Consider the following 25284-nt stretch of genomic DNA (forward strand, 5'->3'; position numbering starts at 1 on the left):
CCGACATGTTGTTGTAGTCACCTAAAAGCGTCAGCAGATGGCAGGAGCTACATTTGGAGCACTGTATGTAAACATTCAAGCTACTGTGTCTTTCACAACAAGTTCCTACAAATGTTTCACAATAAAAGCCTGTTTAGAAAATGAACAGATTCTCTCAGCCGAGGTTATAAGGGGCTTGAAATGACGGTGCGATATGTTAACTTTACAAAGACAACGGAGCGGATAAAAAGTAAATATATAAACACACAGAGGGATTAATAAATAACGGACCGTCTATAATGTAGTTTGTTTCAAATGAAGCTGGGAGCCTCTGCAGTTGTGGTGAGTAAAAGTCCCGCCGCTATTTGTTAATGTTATTACTTTATGTCCGACCGTGAGGATGTACCATTGTTTGCTAGCTTGATGCTAATGACAGTAACGTTAACTCAGCAGGTTGACAAAGTGCCTCTGCTGTTTCACACCATCATTTCCCCCTTTTACTCTGTGTGGTAACATCCCTAGAGGAAATATTAAAAATGCTGGGGTGTTGTTGTCATACAGTCATGCATGCAGATGGCTCTGGGGACGGGGGGGACATGACCCCCTCAGATTTATAGTGACCCCGATCCATCACCCCCACTGTCCCTCCCACACATAGGTAAAAAAGAAGATCGGTGTTCCGTTAGTTAGGCTAACTTACATTGCAGCACAATGTTGAAATGGCAGCATCAGTAGCCTTGTCAGTGATCAATCCACATTACACCGATTCAAGAAGGCGAAAGGCTGGAGCAGATCCTTGCTGAGTTGGGAAAGCAAGGTGTTCAATTTACCACATAATTCTTGGTTAATAACACTGCACAGCTGATCCATTGATAGCTCCTTGTTTGTGCTACGACTAACGGTGCGTTCAGTTGTACTCGTAAGTCAGAATTTTGAAGTCGGAAAAGCATTGAAATCTAGCATCTACAAGCATAAATGTTGGGGTTTTTGTTTCATTTCATTAACTGTCTATTTTTTTTTAATTACATGTTCCATGTCCCAGTTCAGTGAGCAGCAACAGTTAACTGAAATTTCATTTCACATTTCATGCTATGTAGGCTTTACTTCATTTTATGTGAATCTGTTGTTTAAGTGTTTATACTTCCGTTTTCATACACATTGTTATGTTTATAATCATTTACATGAAGGCACGTGTGTGAATCATTTCAATTTTATTTTATTATTAATTTTTGCACATAGGTTCTTTGCCTTTTTTGTCAGAATACATTTAAAGTTTCTGTGCTGAGATTCTTCATCCTGCTGAGATCAGCAAATGTTTAAATAAAACATACATGCAGAAGGCATGAAGTTTTGGTGCGTGATTGACATACCAGACAAATAACAGTTTGATCATGTATGGCTAGTGTTGATCAGGTAGGCCTTTGTTTACCAATGTTCATTAAGTCAGAAAACTCACCATTCTAATGTTTGTTGCAGCTTCACTATATATACACACATATATATGTATATATAGTGTATATATAGTATACATATATATATATATATATATATATATGTATATACATATATATGTATACACATGTATGTATTTACACAGAATAACTAATTGAGTTAATTAATAGAAGAAAACAAGAACAACCCCAGGTTTCTTTTCAGCACTGTAGCCAGGCTGACTGAGAGTCAAAGCTCTATTGAGCCTTGTATTCCTTTAGCCCTTAGCAGTAATGATTTTATGAGCTTTTTTAATGACAAAATTCTAACTATTAGAGGCAAAATTCATGACCTCCTGTCCTCAGATAGTACCTATCTAACCTCAAACACAGCTGTAAGACCTAATATATATTTAGATTGCTTCTCCCCAATTTCTCTTCAAGAATTGACCGCAGTGATTTCTTCATCTAAATCATCAACGTGTCTCTTAGACCCCATCCCAACTAGGCTACTTAAGGAGGTCTTTCCTTTAGTTAACACTCATATATTAGATATATCAATCAATATATCCTTATTAACAGGCTATGTACCACAGTCTTTTAAGGTAGCTGTAATTAAACCTCTACTAAAAAAGCCCACCCTGGATCCAGAGGTGTTAGCCAACTATAGACCAATATCTAATCTTCCCTTTATGTCAAAGATCCTTGAGAAAGTAGTCGCAGACCAGCTGTGTGATTTTCTCCAGGATAATAATTTATTTGAGGAATTTCAGTCAGGATTTAGAGTGCATCATAGCACTGAGACAGCACTAGTTAAAATTACAAATGACCTTCTGATTGCTTCAGACAAAGGACTTGTCTCTGTTCTTGTTTTATTAGATCTTAGTGCGGCGTTTGACACAATTGACCATCAAATTCTACTGCAGAGACTGGATCACTTAATTGGCCTAAAAGGTTCTGCACTAAGCTGGTTTAAATCTTATTTATCTGATCGTTTTCAGTTTGTTGACGTTCATAATGAATCATCCTTACGTACCAAAGTTTGTTTTGGAGTTCCGCAAGGTTCTATGCTCAGACCAATACTATTTACTCTATGGGCCCTATTTAGATGGTCTAAAACGCAAAGCGCCAGGCGTGCAGCGCATGGGCGTGTCCCAGTCACTTGCTAGTTAGACAGCGCATTTTCAGACTGTGCACCATGGTGGAGAGTCTAAAAGGGTTGGATTTACTCTGTGAATTAGTCATGGGTGTGTTTTGGGCGTATTATTCAATAAGCCAATCAGAGTGTCACCTCTCATTCCCTTTAAATGAGGCGCGATTGGAGCGCACGGCGGAGAGCTAGTTAGATGGTGGACCTACCAACTGGAAAGAGTGAGCGTTTTACACCTGAGGAGACGATAAATGTATCTCTATATCGACTGTCCCGTCACATCTGATGTCAGATCAAACATAAATAATTTCCCCTCGGGGATCAATAAAGTATTTCTGATTCTGATTCTGATTCTGAAAGGGGATTAGCACCATTTGCCACGTTTGGCAGGCGTAATGGAAACCCAACCTGATTTGATTAACACAGCTGAGTTCACATCCCTCTCAGCCAGCCACAAACAGCCACAGCATCAGATAGGGAGTATATATTCAGCATCTGTCATCTTAGAAAAGTAAGAAGAAAAGAAACAGAGTGAGACTGCGAGAGAGAAAGAGAGCGCGCGCACACGAGAGAAACGCTGTCAACAAATTGTAAATTATTCAATTTATTTTATTTTAACCCGGGAGGTTAGAGAGCCCAGCTCCCTCTCCAGCATCCTGAACCTTCCCCCCCGCCTGAAGGTGCAGGAAGGGCTGGTCCCATGGCTGCACCCGGGCCTGTCTGGTCTGGCTGCGCGCTGGCTGCCGAGCTGGGGTCATCCTCCTCCTCCTCCTCCTGACAAGATGATCTTAAGTTTTACGTTCTAAAAGTTTTTGTTTTTTTACATATACATTTGTAGCCTACTTGTAGGGCTATAAGTTTACGTTTTTAGTTTAGTTAGAAGCTGGTTATTGTTGTGTTTATGTGAAAATAAAGTTTATCAAATGTTTTCACATCTTTGATTTTGTGATTTACATGCCAAAAACTTGTTTATGGACATAAACATAAACATAAATGAGTGATAATGAAACCATAACCACAATACTTAAGACTGGATGTCCAAGTAAAAATAAGAGATCTGACCGGCTCATTGACAGCAGTAGTAAGTAGCTGCTGCATCACTGCACCACACTACAGTATTGTAAGGAATACAAATATGTAGTGGTCATTTGTGTGTGGCAGTGCACCCATGTGAATGGCACAATTACTTCCAATTCTCATGTGAAATATTCTTAACTTCACAGTATTACAGATATAGGGCCTACTACAGTTCAATAATAGTGTTAGCAGTTATCCATGTTTGTATAGTTTATCCAGTTGACAGATAGAAATACATGTAATGTGTAACTGTTTGGTTTAAGACGCCTAACATCATTGTTTCACCACTATTATGTTAACAAGAAATGTTATTTTAGGGTGTTTTTGTAAGGAAACAAATCACCTTTGTAACCATGGGTCTTTTTGACCCACACGCATAAACTTGATGTAATGATTTAAAATCATTGTTTGTTCAGAAAATAAGAAAATAACATAAATGATATTTGATAAATAAAAGCAACACTGAATGCTAAAATAAAGACCTCTCAGCAAATATAGCAAAGAAACACACATCTGTGTATGAAATCCCACAGGAAATGATTGCAGGTCATTTTTGACCCGTGTCTGGAAAGTGGATGTTAAAGTTCAAAAAATGTATTTTTTCTTAATGTTAAAAAGGGAAAATGAAAAATATAATCTCAAGTTATCATCAACAAGTTAACTGACGGATATTATAAAATAAAAAAACAGACACAGATTATCAAGACAGATACTGTAAAGAACAATGGCCCCAAATCTCAATCACATGAGGAGGCTAAGGGTTGTTGTATTGGCAAAGAGAAGCTTTATAATGTATTAAAGCAGGGGTGCAATTTTCGTATTGGAAAACTATTTTTTAATTTATGATGCATTGTTCTCTCTCAAATGAGCTTCCCTGAAAGGATATTTTTCCCCTCAATGCTTTCATAGTTTCATAGAAAGCAAATTGTTAGTCAGCTTTACCAGGGTTACCAATAACTGTGGAGGTTTCTGTACAATACCTCCATGGTGCCGACTCACCAGACCTTATACCCCTCAGCTCCTGGAGAGGGCGACAAAGACACACACACACAATAACAGTCTACAGTCAAACAATCAACACGTGATGTCTAATTCATGTGCATATGCTGCCCACTGGTGCCAGAGATGTGGAAGTCCAAGAAGTTGGCAGTGTGCATGGCCCTGCGTCATTTAACCAAACAGGATAGAGACTGATGACTGTTGACAACAGAGGAATATTATTCCACATGCATTATTGCACACATTTGATCAAAAGTGTTGTTGTTGTGAGGTCTGATGGCTGCAATGATGGCACACAATGTCATCGTCACACCAAGAAAAAGCCCCTACTTTGAATCAACAAACACCACAAGAGAACAAAAAGTGGCAAAAGAGCCCAAGAGCACTTATAAGACCAGAACTGTGGGTCAATCTGTTTGTGCTTATATTGTGTTGCCCTGGACAAAAAGGACAGCGCTTGTGTTTGGCTGCTGGAGGCAGTGTGCCTGGGGGGCTGCCTGACCAGTAGATAGCTGTGTGGAGGGCCCAACAGCAGGCACGCATGTCTAAGTTATAGACTCGTGATCCAGCAGGCCTGTTGTTGCTCTGCATTGCCTCTGTGTGCCACCAGCTGACAAAATACAGCAGTGCGTACGCCGGACCATAGAAAGGTATAAAGTTTCTGGTTTTGTTTTTGTTCCAAGTGACACATAAAAAGTTTCTGGTTTTCGTTCCGTGAACTGGTTCAAAGCCTTGGCTTTAACTGTATGTCCACAAACTGAAACACATCCCAAAGTTTGGAGTTTGAGAGAAAAAAAAAATCAGCCTCACAGTTGAGAATAAATAGAATAGTAATTTGTTTGATGGTGTTCAGGCTTAGGTCCAGTGTTGGGCAAATCATTTGGAACAACAATGAAACTGTAAGTGTTTTGAACTGCTCTCACTTGTGCCCTCAGCAATACACCTACCAAAGTCAGAGTCTGTCAGCAGTTTGAGAGAGATGTGAGGAACACACGGAGACACACAGAGACAGACATTCCTTGGATTTATAGATATAGAATAAAGATTCCATATTCTTTTATTTACCCATGCAAACTTCACCACAAAACAAAGTGACAAACAATTTGAGCAGAAATAAACAGTGAAATAATGTAGACAGAAAATGATTTGAAATTCTTCATCTTTACAAAGTAAAGTAGAATCTTCAGGAAGCTAATTCCAAGTGTCCCACTACCATTTATCTTTAGACATGTCATGTGATGTGTCTGTGATGATCTGTTTACAGTCTTGAGCCTGATGCAAATATCACCTCAAACTAATAAAACTCAGCTGTTGACCATCACCATCAATTAACGTGTAAATATTTTCCTTCTTCCCTTCCTACATTTAAATATATCACCATCAACAACATTGTAGAAGGACTCATTCTTACCATGGGGAATTTGCACCAGTATATCAGCTGGTTGCTGCAGGTTTCCTGCATCTCTCAGTAAACTCACTAATTAAAATGTGCCTTATATGAATCACTAAAGCACACAGGACACACTCCTTTTTGTCAGTATTAACTAATCTCAGATTGATCTTCATTCATAGATATATTTGTAATTTCTTCTGGTTTGCCTTCATATCCCATGAGGCTCTGTATGCGCTCTGACATAGTCAGTACATTTACATGGACAGTTTAATTCCACTTTTAATCGGAATGAAAGGCCATTCCGATTAAAAGTGGTCATTCCGATTGAAAATTAAATCCGATTAAAGGGGGTGGTTTATTCCGTTTATCATTCCGATGGAAGAATTTCTCGCACTTGTATACACTCATTCCTCTTTAAGTTCATTCCGGTCTTTCTGCACATGCTCGTTTCCTTGCCCTTCTGGCGCCATGACGTATATAGCGCGCATAGCAACGGGCTGAGATAGAGCAGTCGGACTCGTTGCACTCAGCAGTTTCCATTCTCCACAGCACGGTCTTCTATCTCCCTTCTTCGACCTTCTACCTCCCTTCTCCTCCTCAACAGACGAAGCATTAGCAGAACAAGGTTGTTGTCGTACTGCTGCTTCAAGAATATAAGCAAAACAAGCCTGAAAAAGGCACTAAGAACGGCGTCGTCAAGCATCTTGTTATCCGGAGCGAGGACTACAGTGTTTTCTTCCGGTAAACGTAAACACGTAACACCCGCCCCCTATCCAATCAGAAACCTTCCCTGCCCCAAACCTTGTGCGGACCCGATTAAAGGTGATTAACTGATCTCTGTGTAAACCCTCATTCAGAATGAATATTTCTCATGTAAACTACCTGGAAAGACTTTAATTTAGAATGATTTCATTCAGATTTATTTCATTCTGAATGAGAAGCCATCATGTAACCGTAGCCTATAATCAGCATTAGAAGAATTGCAAATTCACATAAAAAAGAACTTTCTAGCAATGTCTGAGAAGGACCAACACATTAGCAATAGTCATCATCTGAATGAGTATCTCTGGTGTCAGCAAGTTGGAATAATTTCTCCCTGTTCTTTCTCATATCCAACATCAGGCTCTGGATGCCCTCTGAATGCAGCAACTGATCTCCGGTGATCTGCCCCAGTGCTGATGTCATCTCTTCCATCACCTTCATGACTGGCTCTAGCAGGATCAGACGTCGGGTCTGCAGCTCCGCCACACTCCCCACCCCACTCAGCCTCCCCAGTTGACAGACAGCTTGTCTAGTTTTAGCCTGGATATCAGCAACGACCTCCCGCTTCTTGGACAAGTCCTGCAGTGAGGCCTCTGTCTGATGAATCCTATCGTCTGTAGTTTGAATGTTGGCCTGAGTTTGACTAATTTTGGATCTATACTCAGATACATTTCTAGAGAACATTTCCTCCTGAGATTCAAATTCACGTACTTCACTCCTAGCAGACTCCATCGAGTTAGAGGCCTGATCCATGTCTACCTGGCCAACTCCAATCAAGACTGACCCTGCAAAGAATATTGATAATTAAAGTATTCATAATACCAGCAGTGCTAAAAATACAATGATCACTTGATTGTTTTAATTAATTCAAAGACAGAGCAAATATTTTCTTACCAGCAATCCATCCAACGATTGGGATCGCCATGAGACCAATCCCAACATCCCTCTTTGTCTGGGCCTCATCTCTCCTCCGACTCATGTCGTCATAGGCCTCTTCTGCCTTCTTCACACGACATCTCGCTTCTCTCAGTTTTTCCTGATTCCTCTCTAAAGACTCCTGATGTGACTTCAGCTCTATTCTATAATTCTGTAACTCCCCCTCTCTCTTCTGTTTCTCCTCGGCTAAACAACTCTGCTCTGCAGTGAGACGCTCAGTGTCCCCATCCAGCTTTAGAAGCTCCTGTTTGGCCACCTGCTCTGATCTTTCTAACTCCTGCTTCATGCTTTCAATCTCTTTCCTGATCTCATCAAAGGTCTGGCATCCAGGAAGGATGATGTCTGCATTCACGCTGAGGAGTAAGTCTGTGACGGTGTTGAAGGATTGAAGCCCACTCTTCAAGGGACCAATCACAGCTTCGGCCAGTTTTCTCAACTCCGGGTGCTGCAGCACTACAGAGCTGTGGGTTTACAGAGGAACAGATTAAAGTTAACCTTAGGGCAGACACCAGATTAATTGATGTGGTGACAGTAGTTCGCTTAATTGTGTGTTACAAGAGTATGCATGGACATAAGCATGAAGTGTGAGCTTCTGACCTGCATCTGTAGGCAGTCTCTCCACGCCTGAACCCATGTCCACAGACAGTGGAATACGCCATCTTGGACTTAGGGAAAGAAACTCTATATTAAATAAACTCATGTTGCAATATCATGAACTCAAACCTCACATGAATGGCAAAAGTCTACTCAAACATGACACAATCATGGATGACAAGTTTATGTTTTAAAGGGAACCTATGTGGGCAGTTAAACTGAGAGTGAAACTTAAGATTGGCTGCCCCCATAGGTTCACTTTAGCTGCCTTTCTGATATTCAGTCAATGTTGTGCCAAATGTTCTCGTTAGTTTTCCTACTGACAGCACTCGGTAAACTCGATCAACAGGGCTATGGGTTAAAAACGTGTTAGAGAGACATCAGGGAGTGTTAGAGAGACATCAGAGAGTGTTAGAGACATCAGAGAGTGTTAGAGACATCAGGGAGTGTTAGAGACATCAGAGAGTGTTAGAGACATCAGAGAGTGTTAGAGAGACATCAGAGAGTGTTAGAGAGACATCAGAGAGTGTTAGAGAGACATCAGGGAGTGTTAGAGACATCAGAGAGTGTTAGAGACATCAGGGAGTGTTAGAGAGACATCAGAGAGTGTTAGAGACATCAGAGAGTGTTAGAGAGACATCAGAGAGTGTTAGAGACATCAGAGAGTGTTAGAGAGACATCAGAGAGTGTTAGAGACATCAGAGAGTGTTAGAGACATCAGAGAGTGTTAGAGACATCAGGGAGTGTTAGAGAGACATCAGAGAGTGTTAGAGACATCAGAGAGTGTTAGAGAGACATCAGAGAGTGTTAGAGACATCAGGGAGTGTTAGAGAGACATCAGAGAGTGTTAGAGACATCAGAGAGTGTTAGAGACATCAGAGAGTGTTAGAGACATCAGGGAGTGTTAGAGAGACATCAGAGAGTGTTAGAGACATCAGAGAGTGTTAGAGACATCAGGGAGTGTTAGAGAGACATCAGAGAGTGTTAGAGACATCAGAGAGTGTTAGAGACATCAGAGAGTGTTAGAGACATCAGGGAGTGTTAGAGAGACATCAGAGAGTGTTAGAGACATCAGGGAGTGTTAGAGAGACATCAGAGAGTGTTAGAGACATCAGAGAGTGTTAGAGACATCAGAGAGTGTTAGAGACATCAGAGAGTGTTAGAGAGACATCAGAGAGTGTTAGAGACATCAGAGAGTGTTAGAGACATCAGGGAGTGTTAGAGAGACATCAGAGAGTGTTAGAGACATCAGAGAGTGTTAGAGACATCAGAGAGTGTTAGAGACATCAGAGAGTGTTAGAGAGACATCAGAGAGTGTTAGAGACATCAGAGAGTGTTAGAGACATCAGAGAGTGTTAGAGAGACATCAGAGAGTGTTAGAGACATCAGAGAGTGTTAGAGACATCAGAGAGTGTTAGAGAGACATCAGAGAGTGTTAGAGAGACATCAGAGAGTGTTAGAGACATCAGAGAGTGTTAGAGACATCAGAGAGTGTTAGAGAGACATCAGAGAGTGTTAGAGACATCAGAGAGTGTTAGAGACATCAGGGAGTATTAGAGAGACATCAGAGAGTGTTAGAGACATCAGGGAGTGTTAGAGACATCAGAGAGTGTTAGAGAGACATCAGAGAGTGTTAGAGAGACATCAGAGAGTGTTAGAGAGACATCAGAGAGTGTTAGAGAGACATCAGAGAGTGTTAGAGACATCAGAGAGTGTTAGAGACATCAGAGAGTGTTAGAGAGACATCAGAGAGTGTTAGAGACATCAGAGAGTGTTAGAGACATCAGGGAGTGTTAGAGAGACATCAGAGAGTGTTAGAGACATCAGAGAGTGTTAGAGACATCAGGGAGTGTTAGAGAGACATCAGGGAGTGTTAGAGAGACATCAGGGAGTGTTAGAGACATCAGAGAGTGTTAGAGAGACATCAGAGAGTGTTAGAGACATCAGGGAGTGTTAGAGACATCAGAGAGTGTTAGAGACATCAGAGAGTGTTAGAAAGACATCAGAGAGTGTTAGAGACATCAGAGAGTGTTAGAGACATCAGAGAGTGTTAGAGACATCAGGGAGTGTTAGAGAGACATCAGGGAGTGTTAGAGACATCAGAGAGTGTTAGAGAGACATCAGAGAGTGTTAGAGACATCAGGGAGTGTTAGAGACATCAGAGAGTGTTAGAGACATCAGAGAGTGTTAGAGAGACATCAGAGAGTGTTAGAGACATCAGAGAGTGTTAGAGAGACATCAGAGAGTGTTAGAGACATCAGAGAGTGTTAGAGACATCAGAGAGTGTTAGAGAGACATCAGAGAGTGTTAGAGACATCAGAGAGTGTTAGAGAGACATCAGAGAGTGTTAGAGACATCAGAGAGTGTTAGAGAGACATCAGAGAGTGTTAGAGAGACATCAGGGAGTGTTAGAGACATCAGAGAGTGTTAGAGACATCAGAGAGTGTTAGAGACATCAGAGAGTGTTAGAGACATCAGGGAGTGTTAGAGACATCAGAGAGTGTTAGAGAGACATCAGGGAGTGTTAGAGACGTCAGGGAGTGTTAGAGACATCAGAGAGTGTTAGAGACATCAGGGAGTGTTAGAGACATCAGGGAGTGTTAGAGACATCAGAGAGTGTTAGAGACATCAGAGAGTGTTAGAGAGACATCAGGGAGTGTTAGAGACATCAGAGAGTGTTAGAGACATCAGAGAGTGTTAGAGAGACATCAGGGAGTGTTAGAGACATCAGAGAGTGTTAGAGACATCAGGGAGTGTTAGAGACATCAGGGAGTGTTAGAGACATCAGAGAGTGTTAGAGACATCAGAGAGTGTTAGAGAGACATCAGGGAGTGTTAGAGACGTCAGGGAGTGTTAGAGACATCAGAGAGTGTTAGAGACATCAGAGAGTGTTAGAGAGACATCAGAGAGTGTTAGAGACATCAGAGAGTGTTAGAGACATCAGAGAGTGTTAGAGACATCAGAGAGTGTTAGAGACATCAGAGAGTGTTAGAGACATCAGAGAGTGTTAGAGAGACATCAGAGAGTGTTAGAGACATCAGAGAGTGTTAGAGACATCAGAGAGTGTTAGAGAGACATCAGGGAGTGTTAGAGACATCAGAGAGTGTTAGAGACATCAGAGAATGTTAGAGACATCAGAGAGTGTTAGAGAGACATCAGAGAGTGTTAGAGACATCAGAGAGTGTTAGAGAGACATCAGAGAGTGTTAGAGACATCAGGGAGTGTTAGAGACATCAGAGAGTGTTAGAGACATCAGAGAGTGTTAGAGACATCAGAGAGTGTTAGAGAGACATCAGGGAGTGTTAGAGACATCAGGGAGTGTTAGAGACATCAGAGAGTGTTAGAGACATCAGAGAGTGTTAGTGACATCAGAGAGTGTTAGAGAGACATCAGGGAGTGTTAGAGAGACATCAGAGAGTGTTAGAGACATCAGAGAGTGTTAGAGACATCAGAGAGTGTTAGAGACATCAGGGAGTGTTAGAGAGACATCAGGGAGTGTTAGAGAGACATCAGAGAGTGTTAGAGAGACATCAGGGAGTGTTAGAGAGACATCAGAGAGTGTTAGAGACATCAGAGAGTGTTAGAGACATCAGGGAGTGTTAGAGAGACATCAGGGAGTGTTAGAGACATCAGAGAGTGTTAGAGAGACATCAGAGAGTGTTAGAGACATCAGAGAGTGTTAGAGAGACATCAGAGAGTGTTAGAGAGACATCAGAGAGTGTTAGACAGACATCAGGGAGTGTTAGAGAGACATCAGGGAGTGTTAGAGAGACATCAGAGAGTGTTAGAGAGACATCAGAGAGTGTTAGACAGACATCAGAGAGTGTTAGAGAGACATCAGGGAGTGTTAGAGAGACATCAGAGAGTGTTAGAGAGACATCAGAGAGTGTTAGACAGACATCAGAGAGTGTTAGAGAGACATCAGGGAGTGTTAGAGAGACATCAGAGAGTGTTAGAGAGACATCAGGGAGTGTTAGAGAGACATCAGAGAGTGTTAGAGAGACATCAGAGAGTGTTAGAGACATCATAGAGCGTTAGAGACATCAGAGAGTGTTAGAGAGACATCAGAGAGTGTTAGAGAGACATCAGGGAGTGTTAGAGACATCAGAGAGTGTTAGAGACATCAGAGAGTGTTAGAGAGACATCAGAGAGTGTTAGAGAGACATCAGGGAGTGTTAGAGAGACATCAGGGAGTGTTAGAGAGACATCAGAGAGTGTTAGAGACATCAGAGAGTGTTAGAGAGACATCAGAGAGTGTTAGAGACATCAGGGAGTGTTAGAGACATCAGAGAGTGTTAGAGACATCAGAGAGTGTTAGAAAGACATCAGAGAGTGTTAGAGACATCAGAGAGTGTTAGAGACATCAGAGAGTGTTAGAGAGACATCAGGGAGTGTTAGAGACATCAGAGAGTGTTAGAGAGACATCAGAGAGTGTTAGAGACATCAGAGAGTGTTAGAAAGACATCAGAGAGTGTTAGAGACATCAGAGAGTGTTAGAGACATCAGAGAGTGTTAGAAAGACATCAGAGAGTGTTAGAGACATCAGGGAGTGTTAGAGACATCAGAGAGTGTTAGAGACATCAGAGAGTGTTAGAAAGACATCAGAGAGTGTTAGAGACATCAGAGAGTGTTAGAGACATCAGAGAGTGTTAGAGAGACATCAGAGAGTGTTAGTGACATCAGAGAGTGTTAGAGAGACATCAGAGAGTGTTAGAGACATCAGAGAGTGTTAGAGAGACATCAGAGAGTGTTAGAGAGACATCAGGGAGTGTTAGAGACATCAGAGAGTGTTAGAGACATCAGAGAATGTTAGAGACATCAGAGAGTGTTAGAGAGACATCAGAGAGTGTTAGAGACATCAGAGAGTGTTAGAGACATCAGGGAGTGTTAGAGACATCAGAGAGTGTTAGAGACATCAGAGAGTGTTAGAGACATCAGAGAGTGTTAGAGAGACATCAGGGAGTGTTAGAGACATCAGGGAGTGTTAGAGACATCAGAGAGTGTTAGAGACATCAGAGAGTGTTAGTGACATCAGAGAGTGTTAGAGAGACATCAGGGAGTGTTAGAGAGACATCAGAGAGTGTTAGAGACATCAGAGAGTGTTAGAGACATCAGAGAGTGTTAGAGACATCAGGGAGTGTTAGAGAGACATCAGGGAGTGTTAGAGAGACATCAGAGAGTGTTAGAGAGACATCAGGGAGTGTTAGAGAGACATCAGGGAGTGTTAGAGAGACATCAGAGAGTGTTAGAGACATCAGAGAGTGTTAGAGAGACATCAGGGAGTGTTAGAGACATCAGAGAGTGTTAGAGAGACATCAGAGAGTGTTAGAGAGACATCAGAGAGTGTTAGAGACATCAGGGAGTGTTAGAGACATCAGAGAGTGTTAGAGAGACATCAGGGAGTGTTAGAGAGACATCAGGGAGTGTTAGAGACATCAGAGAGTGTTAGAGAGACATCAGGGAGTGTTAGAGAGACATCAGAGAGTGTTAGAGAGACATCAGAGAGTGTTAGACAGACATCAGGGAGTGTTAGAGAGACATCAGGGAGTGTTAGAGAGACATCAGAGAGTGTTAGAGAGACATCAGAGAGTGTTAGACAGACATCAGAGAGTGTTAGAGAGACATCAGGGAGTGTTAGAGAGACATCAGAGAGTGTTAGAGAGACATCAGAGAGTGTTAGACAGACATCAGAGAGTGTTAGAGAGACATCAGGGAGTGTTAGAGAGACATCAGAGAGTGTTAGAGACATCAGAGAGTGTTAGAGAGACATCAGGGAGTGTTAGAGAGACATCAGGGAGTGTTAGAGAGACATCAGGGAGTGTTAGAGAGACATCAGAGAGTGTTAGAGAGACATCAGAGAGTGTTAGAGACATCATAGAGCGTTAGAGACATCAGAGAGTGTTAGAGAGACATCAGAGAGTGTTAGAGAGACATCAGAGAGTGTTAGAGACATCAGAGAGTGTTAGAGACATCAGAGAGTGTTAGAGAGACATCAGAGAGTGTTAGAGAGACATCAGGGAGTGTTAGAGAGACATCAGAGAGTGTTAGAGAGACATCAGGGAGTGTTAGAGAGACATCAGAGAGTGTTAGAGACATCAGAGAGTGTTAGAGAGACATCAGAGAGTGTTAGAGAGACATCAGAGAGTGTTAGAGAGACATCAGAGAGTGTTAGAGACATCAGAGAGTGTTAGAGAGACATCAGGGAGTGTTAGAGAGACATCAGAGAGTGTTAGAGACATCAGAGAGTGTTAGAGAGACATCAGAGAGTGTTAGAGAGACATCAGAGAGTGTTAGAGACATCAGAGAGTGTTAGAGACATCAGAGAGTGTTAGAGAGACATCAGAGAGTGTTAGAGACATCAGAGAGTGTTAGAGACATCAGGGAGTGTTAGAGACATCAGGGAGTGTTAGAGACATCAGAGAGTGTTAGAGACATCAGAGAGCGTTAGAGACATCAGAGAGTGTTAGAGACATCAGAGAGTGTTAGAGACATCAGGGAGTGTTAGAGAGACATCAGAGAGTGTTAGAGACATCAGAGAGTGTTAGAGACATCAGGGAGTGTTAGAGACATCAGGGAGTGTTAGAGACATCAGAGAGCGTTAGAGACATCAGAGAGTGTTAGAGAGACATCAGGGAGTGTTAGAGACATCAGAGAGTGTTAGAGACATCAGAGAGTGTTAGAGACATCAGAGAGTGTTAGAGAGACATCAGGGAGTGTTAGAGAGACATCAGAGAGTGTTAGAGACATCAGAGAGTGTTAGAGACATCAGAGAGTGTTAGAGACATCAGGGAGTGTTAGAGACATCAGAGAGTGTTAGAGAGACATCAGGGAGTGTTAGAGACATCAGAGAGTGTTAGAGACATCAGGGAGTGTTAGAGACATCAGAGAGTGTTAGAGACATCAGAGAGTGTTAGAGACATCAGAGAGTGTTAGAGAGACATCAGAGAGTGTTAGAGACATCAGAGAGTGTTAGAGAGACATCAGGGAGTGTTAGAGACATCAGAGAGTGTTAGAGACATCAGGGAGTGTTAGAGACATCAGAGAGTGTTAGAGACATCAGAGAGTGTTAGAGACATCAGAGAGTGTTAGAGACATCAGGGAGTGTTAGAGACATCAGAGAGTGTTAGAGACATCAGAGAGCGTTAGAGACATCAGGGAGTGTTAGGGACATCAGAGAGCGTTAGAGACATCAGAGAGTGTTAGAGAGACATCAGAGAGCGTTAGAGACATCAGAGAGTGTTAGAGAGACATCAGAGAGCGTTAGAGACATCAGAGAGTGTTAGAGACATCAGAGAGCGTTAGAGACATCAGGGAGTGTTAGAGACATCAGAGAGTGTTAGAGACATCAGAGAGTGTTAGAGAGACATCAGAGAGTGTTAGAGAGACATCAGAGAGTGTTAGAGACATCAGAGAGTGTTAGAGAGACATCAGAGAGTGTTAGAGACATCAGAGAGTGTTAGAGACATCAGAGAGTGTTAGAGACATCAGGGAGTGTTAGAGAGACATCAGGGAGTGTTAGAGACATCAGAGAGTGTTAGAGAGACATCAGGGAGTGTTAGAGAGACATCAGGAGTGTTAGAGACATCAGGGAGTGTTAGAGACATCAGAGAGTGTTAGAGACATCAGGGAGTGTTAGAGACATCAGGGAGTGTTAGAGACATCAGAGAGTGTTAGAGACATCAGGGAGTGTTAGAGACATCAGAGAGTGTTAGAGAGACATCAGAGAGTGTTAGAGACATCAGGGAGTGTTAGAGACATCAGAGAGTGTTAGAGACATCAGAGAGTGTTAGAGAGACATCAGAGAGTGTTAGAGACATCAGGGAGTGTTAGAGACATCAGAGAGTGTTAGAGAGACATCAGGGAGTGTTAGAGACATCAGAGAGTGTTAGAGACATCAGGGAGTGTTAGAGACATCAGAGAGTGTTAGAGACATCAGGGAGTGTTAGAGACATCAGAGAGTGTTAGAGAGACATCAGGGAGTGTTAGAGACATCAGAGAGTGTTAGAGACATCAGGGAGTGTTAGAGACATCAGGGAGTGTTAGAGACATCAGAGAGTGTTAGAGACATCAGGGAGTGTTAGAGAGACATCAGAGAGTGTTAGAGAGACATCAGAGAGTGTTAGAGAGACATCAGGGAGTGTTAGAGACATCAGAGAGTGTTAGAGACATCAGAGAGTGTTAGAGAGACATCAGGGAGTGTTAGAGACATCAGAGAGTGTTAGAGACATCAGGGAGTGTTAGAGAGACATCAGAGAGTGTTAGAGACATCAGAGAGTGTTAGAGACATCAGAGAGTGTTAGAGACATCAGAGAGTGTTAGAGAGACATCAGAGAGTGTTAGAGACATCAGAGAGTGTTAGAGAGACATCAGGGATTGTTAGAGACATCAGAGAGTGTTAGAGACATCAGAGAGTGTTAGAGACATCAGAGAGTGTTAGAGAGACATCAGGGAGTGTTAGAGACATCAGGGAGTGTTAGAGAGACATCAGGGAGTGTTAGAGAGACATCAGGGAGTGTTAGAGACATCAGAGAGTGTTAGAGAGACATCAGGGAGTGTTAGAGACATCAGAGAGTGTTAGAGAGACATCAGGGAGTGTTAGAGAGACATCAGGGAGTGTTAGAGAGACATCAGAGAGTGTTAGAGACATCCGGGAGTGTTAGAGACATCAGAGAGTGTTAGAGAGACATCAGGGAGTGTTAGAGAGACATCAGAGAGTGTTAGAGACATCAGAGAGTGTTAGAGACATCAGAGAGTGTTAGAGAGACATCAGAGAGTGTTAGAGACATCAGAGAGTGTTAGAGACATCAGAGAGTGTTAGAGAGACATCAGAGAGTGTTAGAGAGACATCAGGGAGTGTTAGAGACATCAGAGAGTGTTAGAGAGACATCAGGGAGTGTTAGAGAGACATCAGAGAGTGTTAGAGACATCAGAGAGTGTTAGAGACATCAGGGAGTGTTAGAGACATCAGAGAGTGTTAGAGACACCAGAGAGTGTTAGAGACATCAGGGAGTGTTAGAGACATCAGAGAGTGTTAGAGACATCAGAGAGTGTTAGAGAGACATCAGGGAGTGTTAGAGAGACATCAGAGAGTGTTAGAGAGACATCAGAGAGTGTTAGAGAGACATCAGGGAGTGTTAGAGACATCAGGGAGTGTTAGAGACATCAGAGAGTGTTAGAGAGACATCAGGGAGTGTTAGAGACATCAGAGAGTGTTAGAGAGACATCAGGGAGTGTTAGAGACATCAGAGAGTGTTAGAGAGACATCAGAGAGTGTTAGAGACATCAGAGAGTGTTAGAGACATCAGGGAGTGTTAGAGACATCAGAGAGTGTTAGAGACATCAGAGAGTGTTAGAGACATCAGAGAGTGTTAGAGAGACATCAGGGAGTGTTAGAGACATCAGAGAGTGTTAGAGAGACATCAGAGAGTGTTAGAGAGACATCAGGGAGTGTTAGAGACATCAGAGAGTGTTAGAGAGACATCAGGGAGTGTTAGAGAGACATCAGAGAGTGTTAGAGACATCAGAGAGTGTTAGAGACATCAGGGAGTGTTAGAGACATCAGAGAGTGTTAGAGACATCAGAGAGTGTTAGAGAGACATCAGGGAGTGTTAGAGACATCAGAGAGTGTTAGAGACATCAGAGAGTGTTAGAGACATCAGAGAGTGTTAGAGAGACATCAGGGAGTGTTAGAGACATCAGAGAGTGTTAGAGAGACATCAGAGAGTGTTAGAGAGACATCAGGGAGTGTTAGAGACATCAGAGAGTGTTAGAGACATCAGAGAGTGTTAGAGACATCAGAGAGTGTTAGAGAGACATCAGGGAGTGTTAGAGACATCAGGGAGTGTTAGAGAGACATCAGGGAGTGTTAGAGAGACATCAGGGAGTGTTAGAGACATCAGAGAGTGTTAGAGAGACATCAGGGAGTGTTAGAGACATCAGAGAGTGTTAGAGAGACATCAGGGAGTGTTAGAGAGACATCAGGGAGTGTTAGAGAGACATCAGAGAGTGTTAGAGAGACATCAGGGAGTGTTAGAGAGACATCAGAGAGTGTTAGAGAGACATCAGAGAGTGTTAGAGAGACATCAGGGAGTGTTAGAGAGACATCAGAGAGTGTTAGAGAGACATCAGAGAGTGTTAGAGAGACATCAGGGAGTGTTAGAGACATCAGGGAGTGTTAGAGAGACATCAGAGAGTGTTAGAGAGACATCAGGGAGTGTTAGAGAGACATCAGAGAGTGTTAGAGAGACATCAGAGAGTGTTAGAGAGACATCAGGGAGTGTTAGAGACATCAGAGAGTGTTAGAGACATCAGGGAGTGTTAGAGACATCAGAGAGTGTTAGAGAGACATCAGGGAGTGTTAGAGACATCAGAGAGTGTTAGAGAGACATCAGAGAGTGTTAGAGACATCAGAGAGTGTTAGAGAGACATCAGAGAGTGTTAGAGACATCAGAGAGTGTTAGAGAGACATCAGAGAGTGTTAGAGACATCAGAGAGTGTTAGAGAGACATCAGAGAGTGTTAGAGACATCAGAGAGTGTTAGAGACATCAGGGAGTGTTAGAGACATCAGAGAGTGTTAGAGACATCAGGGAGTGTTAGAGACATCAGAGAGTGTTAGAGACATCAGAGAGTGTTAGAGACATCAGGGAGTGTTAGAGAGACATCAGAGAGTGTTAGAGACATCAGAGAGTGTTAGAGACATCAGGGAGTGTTAGAGACATCAGGGAGTGTTACAGACATCAGAGAGTGTTAGAGACATCAGGGAGTGTTAGAGACATCAGAGAGTGTTAGAGAGACATCAGGGAGTGTTAGAGACATCAGAGAGTGTTAGAGACATCAGGGAGTGTTAGAGACATCAGAGAGTGTTAGAGAGACATCAGGGAGTGTTAGAGACATCAGAGAGTGTTAGAGAGACATCAGAGAGTGTTAGAGAGACATCAGGGAGTGTTAGAGAGACATCAGAGAGTGTTAGAGAGACATCAGAGAGTGTTAGAGACATCAGAGAGTGTTAGAGACATCAGAGAGTGTTAGAGAGACATCAGAGAGTGTTAGAGACATCAGAGAGTGTTAGAGAGACATCAGAGAGTGTTAGAGACATCAGAGAGTGTTAGAGAGACATCAGAGAGTGTTAGAGACATCAGAGAGTGTTAGAGACATCAGGGAGTGTTAGAGACATCAGAGAGTGTTAGAGACATCAGGGAGTGTTAGAGAGACATCAGAGAGTGTTAGAGACATCAGAGAGTGTTAGAGACATCAGAGAGTGTTAGAGAGACATCAGAGAGTGTTAGAGAGACATCAGGGAGTGTTAGAGAGACATCAGAGAGTGTTAGAGAGACATCAGAGAGTGTTAGAGACATCAGAGAGTGTTAGAGACATCAGAGAGTGTTAGAGAGACATCAGAGAGTGTTAGAGACATCAGAGAGTGTTAGAGAGACATCAGAGAGTGTTAGAGACATCAGAGAGTGTTAGAGAGACATCAGAGAGTGTTAGAGACATCAGAGAGTGTTAGAGACATCAGGGAGTGTTAGAGACATCAGAGAGTGTTAGAGACATCAGGGAGTGTTAGAGAGACATCAGAGAGTGTTAGAGACATCAGAGAGTGTTAGAGACATCAGGGAGTGTTAGAGACATCAGAGAGTGTTAGAGACATCAGAGAGTGTTAGAGAGACATCAGAGAGTGTTAGAGACATCAGAGAGTGTTAGAGAGACATCAGAGAGTGTTAGAGAGACATCAGAGAGTGTTAGAGAGACATCAGAGAGTGTTAGAGACATCAGAGAGTGTTAGAGAGACATCAGAGAGTGTTAGAGAGACATCAGAGAGTGTTAGAGACATCAGAGAGTGTTAGAGACATCAGGGAGTGTTAGAGAGACATCAGAGAGTGTTAGAGACATCAGGGAGTGTTAGAGAGACATCAGAGAGTGTTAGAGAGACATCAGAGAGTGTTAGAGACATCAGAGAGTGTTAGAGAGACATCAGAGAGTGTTAGAGACATCAGAGAGTGTTAGAGACATCAGAGAGTGTTAGAGACATCAGAGAGTGTTAGAGAGACATCAGAGAGTGTTAGAGACATCAGAGAGTGTTAGAGACATCAGAGAGTGTTAGAGACATCAGGGAGTGTTAGAGACATCAGGGAGTGTTAGAGAGACATCAGAGAGTGTTAGAGAGACATCAGAGAGTGTTAGAGAGACATCAGAGAGTGTTAGAGACATCAGAGAGTGTTAGAGACATCAGAGAGTGTTAGAGAGACATCAGAGAGTGTTAGAGACATCAGAGAGTGTTAGAGACATCAGGGAGTGTTAGAGAGACATCAGAGAGTGTTAGAGAGACATCAGAGAGTGTTAGAGACATCAGGGAGTGTTAGAGAGACATCAGAGAGTGTTAGAGAGACATCAGAGAGTGTTAGAGACATCAGAGAGTGTTAGAGACATCAGAGAGTGTTAGAGAGACATCAGAAAGTGTTAGAGACATCAGAGAGTGTTAGAGACATCAGGGAGTGTTAGAGAGACATCAGAGAGTGTTAGAGACATCAGAGAGTGTTAGAGACATCAGGGAGTGTTAGAGAGACATCAGAGAGTGTTAGAGACATCAGAGAGTGTTAGAGACATCAGAGAGTGTTAGAGAGACATCAGGGAGGCTCATCCCCCTGTAGACCCACCACCCGCAGAGGGATCCAGAAGGGATCAGTGCTATGTGGTTTGGGCAGCAGACCAAGGTGGGGGCTTTGGCGGTTCGATCCTCGGCTACAGAAGTTGGCTCTTGGGACACGGAATGTCACCTCTCTGGCAGGGAAGGAGCCGGAGCTTGTGGAAGAGGTTGAGCGCTACCGGCTAGATATAGTCGGCCTCACCTCGACACATAGTTCCGGCTCTGGATCCCAAGTCCTTGAGAGGGGTTGGATTCTCTCCTTTGCTGGAGTTGCTCCGGGTGAGAGGTGGAGGGCCGGGTTGGGCTTTCTGATAGCCCCCAGACTCTCCAGACCGGGGACTCCATTGATCTGCTGGGGGACTTCAACGCTCACGTGGGCAATCACAGCGGGACCTGGAGGGGTGTGATTGGGAGAAATGGCCTGCCCGATCTGAACCCAAGTGGTGTTATTGGACTTCTGTGCGGGTCGCAGTTTGGTCATAACTAACACCATGTTCAAACATAAGGATGTTTGATTACCACCTGGTGGTGAGCTGGATGAGATGGCAGGGGGGGACGCCACACAGACCTGGCAGGCAGTAAGGGTCTGCTGGGAACGCCTGGTGGAAGAACCTGTCCAAATGATCTTCAGCTCCCACCTCTGGGAGAGCTTCCACCGTGTCCCGAGGGCAGAGGGGGACATTGCCTACAGGGCATGGTTGGTCTGTGGGTCTCTGGAAGCAGCTGACAGGTACCGGCGGGCCAAGCGGAGCGCAGCAGCGGCAGTTGCAGATGCAAAAACTCGGGCGTGGGGGGAGTTCGGTGAGGCCATGGCGAAGGACTATCGATGGGCTCCAAAGAGGTTCTGGCAAACCGTCTGGCGCCCCAGGGGGGGAAGGTGGCAACTTGCTCATACTGTTTACAGTGGGGGCTGGGAGCTGCTGACGTCAACTGGGGACATTGTCGGGCGGTGGAAGGAATACTTTGAGGAGCTCCTCAATCCCACCAACACGTATTCCAGTGAGGAAGCAGAGCCGGGGGTCTCAGGGGCGGGTCGTCCAATTTCTGGGGCAGAAATCGCTGAGGTAGTGAGGCAACTCCGAGGCGGCGGAGCCCCGGGGGGGGATGAGATTCGCCCTGGATATCTCAAGGCTCTGGATGTTGTAGGGCTGTCCTGGTTGACACGCCTCTGCAACATTGCGTGGAAAGGTGAAAAGGGAGCTTAGCCAGACAGCGAAGCTCCTGATTTACCAGTCGATCTATGTTCCAACCCTCACCTATGGTCATGAGCTCTGGGTAGTGACCGAAAGAACGAGATCGCGAGTACAAGCGGCTGAAATGAGTTTCCTCCGCAGGGTGGCTGGGCTCAGCCTTAGTGATAGGGTGAGGAGCTCGGACATCCAGGAGGGGCTCGGAGTAGAGCCGCTGCTCCTCCACATCGAGAGGAGCCAGTTGAGGTGGTTCGGGCATCTGGTAAGGATGCCTCCCGGACGCCTCCCTTGGGAGGTGTTTCGGGCATGTCCAACCGGGAGGAGACCTCGGGGCCGCCCCAGGACACACTGGAGGGACTACATTGCCCGGCTGGCCTGGGAACGCCTCGGGGTTCCCATGGAAGAACTGACAGAAGTGGCTGGGGAGAGGACTGTCTGGGCTTCTTTGCTGAGGCTGCTGCCTTAAGGTGCTGTAATAAGTGTTAATTAATGCTTAATAAGCACCAATTAACCAGTTAATGAGCACTTATAAGATGTTTATTACCATTAATAAGATTATATTGGTGTTAATTATAGCACAATTAACACAGTTATTATTGCATATAGGAGCATTATAAGCACTTAATAGAAACTTGATAACAGTTTATAAAACTATCCTAAATATTAATTAATAAGATGTCTGTTTACATAAATTATGATTTATAAGGATTAATTATAGAACAATAACCACATTTCTTACTAGGTGAGCGGCTGAGGAAGGGGGCAGAGCGAAGATTGTCCCTCGCTGCGGAGAGAGGAGACGAGGGCTTTCATTGTGCCGATGGTGGCTTGAAAAACCCCCCTAACTGTGTCACACGGGCAGAAGGGAAGGGACTTATTTGATCCTACTTGGTTCTATTTCTCCCTCTCTGGGAGCCTGGGCTCACCGCGCAGTAGCCCACCGCATCCATCCACCCCTCCCTCCCTCACTGCCCTGCACATATACTCCCGAGCCTCGGCACCTCTCCTTGACCAATTAACCTAAATACTATAAAGGCACTACTAACTGTAAACCTACCCTGAAATACACTATGCTAACAATACAATTGGACAAATTACTAGCTGTTCTCTCTGCTCTACTACTCTCTCTGCTCTGATCCAACCTACTCGCTGTCACTTTGATAACTGCGGACAGAATGGTTTAATAGTAAGGGGAGGAGTAAAGGGAGGAGGGCAGGCTTTAGCGTGGACGGTTAGTGACATCATTCGCCTTCAAATGTAGTAACCAGGTTTCAAGCTGTAGAGGGCACTCCACACCACATTTTTAAAATAAAATGTAGATTTTCAAGAGTTTCCACTAAACTTACAAAGTTATAACATGTGACTGTGTGTTCTAAATTTTGATGTTTATGATAATGACGGTAATGTTACAGTTAATCAGAAGAGGTGTATTCGCTTCATTCAGTCAGTAATAATTAGGCTAGCAACTTTAGCTACAGAGACGAAGGTCATGCTTGAACTAGCAGCCAGTCATGTTTCTACATTTTCTACAGGTAAGCTGAGTATAGACCGTTTCAAACTGGACAACATAAACATTCTAAATGGGTCTCTTTGTATTTCCTGTTTGAATGTATGTTAATGCAGAAGCTGACAGGAAGTAAACAGGGACCAAAGTTGTTGCCCTAGCAACAGAGTAGCAATGAAATGTCCACTGTTACTAAAGGAGGCAGAGGCATAGCTAAACATTTGGCATACCAAGCAAGAAAGAGCAGAAGGAGAAGCAATCGCTAAGCTAATGTAGCTAACAACAGCTAAGAGATTAGCAATAGAGTCGTAAAAAGGAGGAGAGCTATAAGTGCTTAAACAGAACTAATGTGGGTTAAGTCTTGAATTAGACGTTAAAGCAGCTGAAGTGAGAAAGCAGAAAGCAGGCTAGTAGGATTCACTAGAACAACACAGAGACGCTTACACACAACTCGCTTACCGCAATACGTCAGCATGTCACACCCCTTTATTATGAGATGTTAATAAGTGCATATTAATAGTTTATTAACGTTATAAGTTTATAACGACACTGTTCCTATATTAGATCCGGTAGCTGCAAAAGATCATTATTTACTATTAATAAGTGCATAATTAAGCATTTATTAACCGTAATATGGCATTTATATTAATTTAGTCTCATTAATGTTAATAAACACCTTATTAATTTTATGTTATAGGGTCTTATAGTGTTTTATAAACCAGTAATAAATGTGGTTATTATTCTATAATTAACCCTTAAAAATTATAAATAATGTCAATAGAAATCTTATTAATATTTAGTATCGGTTTATAAACTGTTACCAAAGTTTCTATTAAATGCTTATAATGCTCCAGTTATGCTGTAATAAACACTTAGCCTAGTCTTATTAATGTTAATAAGCATCTTATAAATGCTTATTAACTGTTAATTAACTGCTTATTAAGCACTAATTAGCGCTTATTACAGTACCTTAATATAAAGTGTTACCAAATTTATTTACTATTTCTTGGTAAATCCTTAATAATCAGTTAGTGGGTCTTGATCTGAAGTTACTGATATCTAGATCAGAACTGCCTCGTAATACATTGTCTTTTCTCTAAGGAATGTAGAAGCTCTCTACTAACCCAGAGGCTACACCGGGTGCATGATTTCAGCCTTGCTGACGCGGAGCATTTGCTGCCAGAATAACACTCTACTATAAACAATTGAATTACGTGTCCGCACTCGGCGTAGCCTCGGGATTAGACCCAATAACTTAATACCATGACCAACTAGTTGTGATTTACAAAGAATAAATTATTAGTTCAGTAAGAGTAAGAAATTGAGCAAATACATGTGTGATGATACTTAATACAGACCTCATGTAATTCATGTAATGACTAAAACTAAATTGACAATAGCTGCCAAAATTAACACTGAGCATATGATAATTATTGTCACTTACAGTGTGAAGTGAGAGAGGGTTCTCTTCAGCTGATGTGTTCTGATCGTCTGACGAGGAGCAGTGGAGAGAGGAGGTGCTGAGAGGCATTTTTAAAGGCAAAGAACAGGAAGTGAAACAGTGAACATCAGTCTCAGTGTGTGATAACGTCTCTCAACCAATCAGAAAGAAGCTCCTGACACTTT

At 43.0% G+C, this 25284-nt stretch overlaps 2 protein-coding genes across 2 annotated transcripts in view; both read right to left on the reverse strand.

Annotated features, from left to right (window-relative positions):
- Positions 1 to 25284, reverse strand: part of LOC144464776 (uncharacterized) — a 199224-nt gene that overhangs the window by 167697 nt on the left and 6243 nt on the right. The window lies entirely within an intron of this gene.
- LOC144464774 (uncharacterized) lies at positions 5655 to 25121 on the reverse strand. Its single transcript, XM_078172683.1, has 4 exons — positions 25103 to 25121; positions 8324 to 8391; positions 7685 to 8187; positions 5655 to 7575 (listed from the first exon to the last, which is right to left on the reverse strand). The coding sequence occupies exons 2-4, from the start codon at positions 8383 to 8385 to the stop codon at positions 7064 to 7066; spliced, it is 1077 nt and encodes a 358-aa protein (XP_078028809.1). The 5' UTR covers positions 8386 to 8391; positions 25103 to 25121; the 3' UTR covers positions 5655 to 7063.

This window comes from Epinephelus lanceolatus, chromosome 11 (genome assembly GCF_041903045.1).
Source record: "Epinephelus lanceolatus isolate andai-2023 chromosome 11, ASM4190304v1, whole genome shotgun sequence".
NCBI lineage: Eukaryota > Metazoa > Chordata > Actinopteri > Perciformes > Serranidae > Epinephelus > Epinephelus lanceolatus.

Bases quoted from the DNA above. Each gene is read 5' to 3' on its own strand.
- LOC144464774 (XM_078172683.1), bottom strand. From the start codon at position 8,385: ATGGCGTATTCCACTGTCTGTGGACATGGGTTCAGGCGTGGAGAGACT. The intron at 8,188-8,323 runs GTCAGAAGCTCA...GTAAACCCACAG, and splicing joins GAGACTGCCTACAGATGCAG to CTCTGTAGTGCTGCAGCACC. The intron at 7,576-7,684 runs GTAAGAAAATAT...TATTCTTTGCAG, and splicing joins AATCGTTGGATGGATTGCTG to GGTCAGTCTTGATTGGAGTT.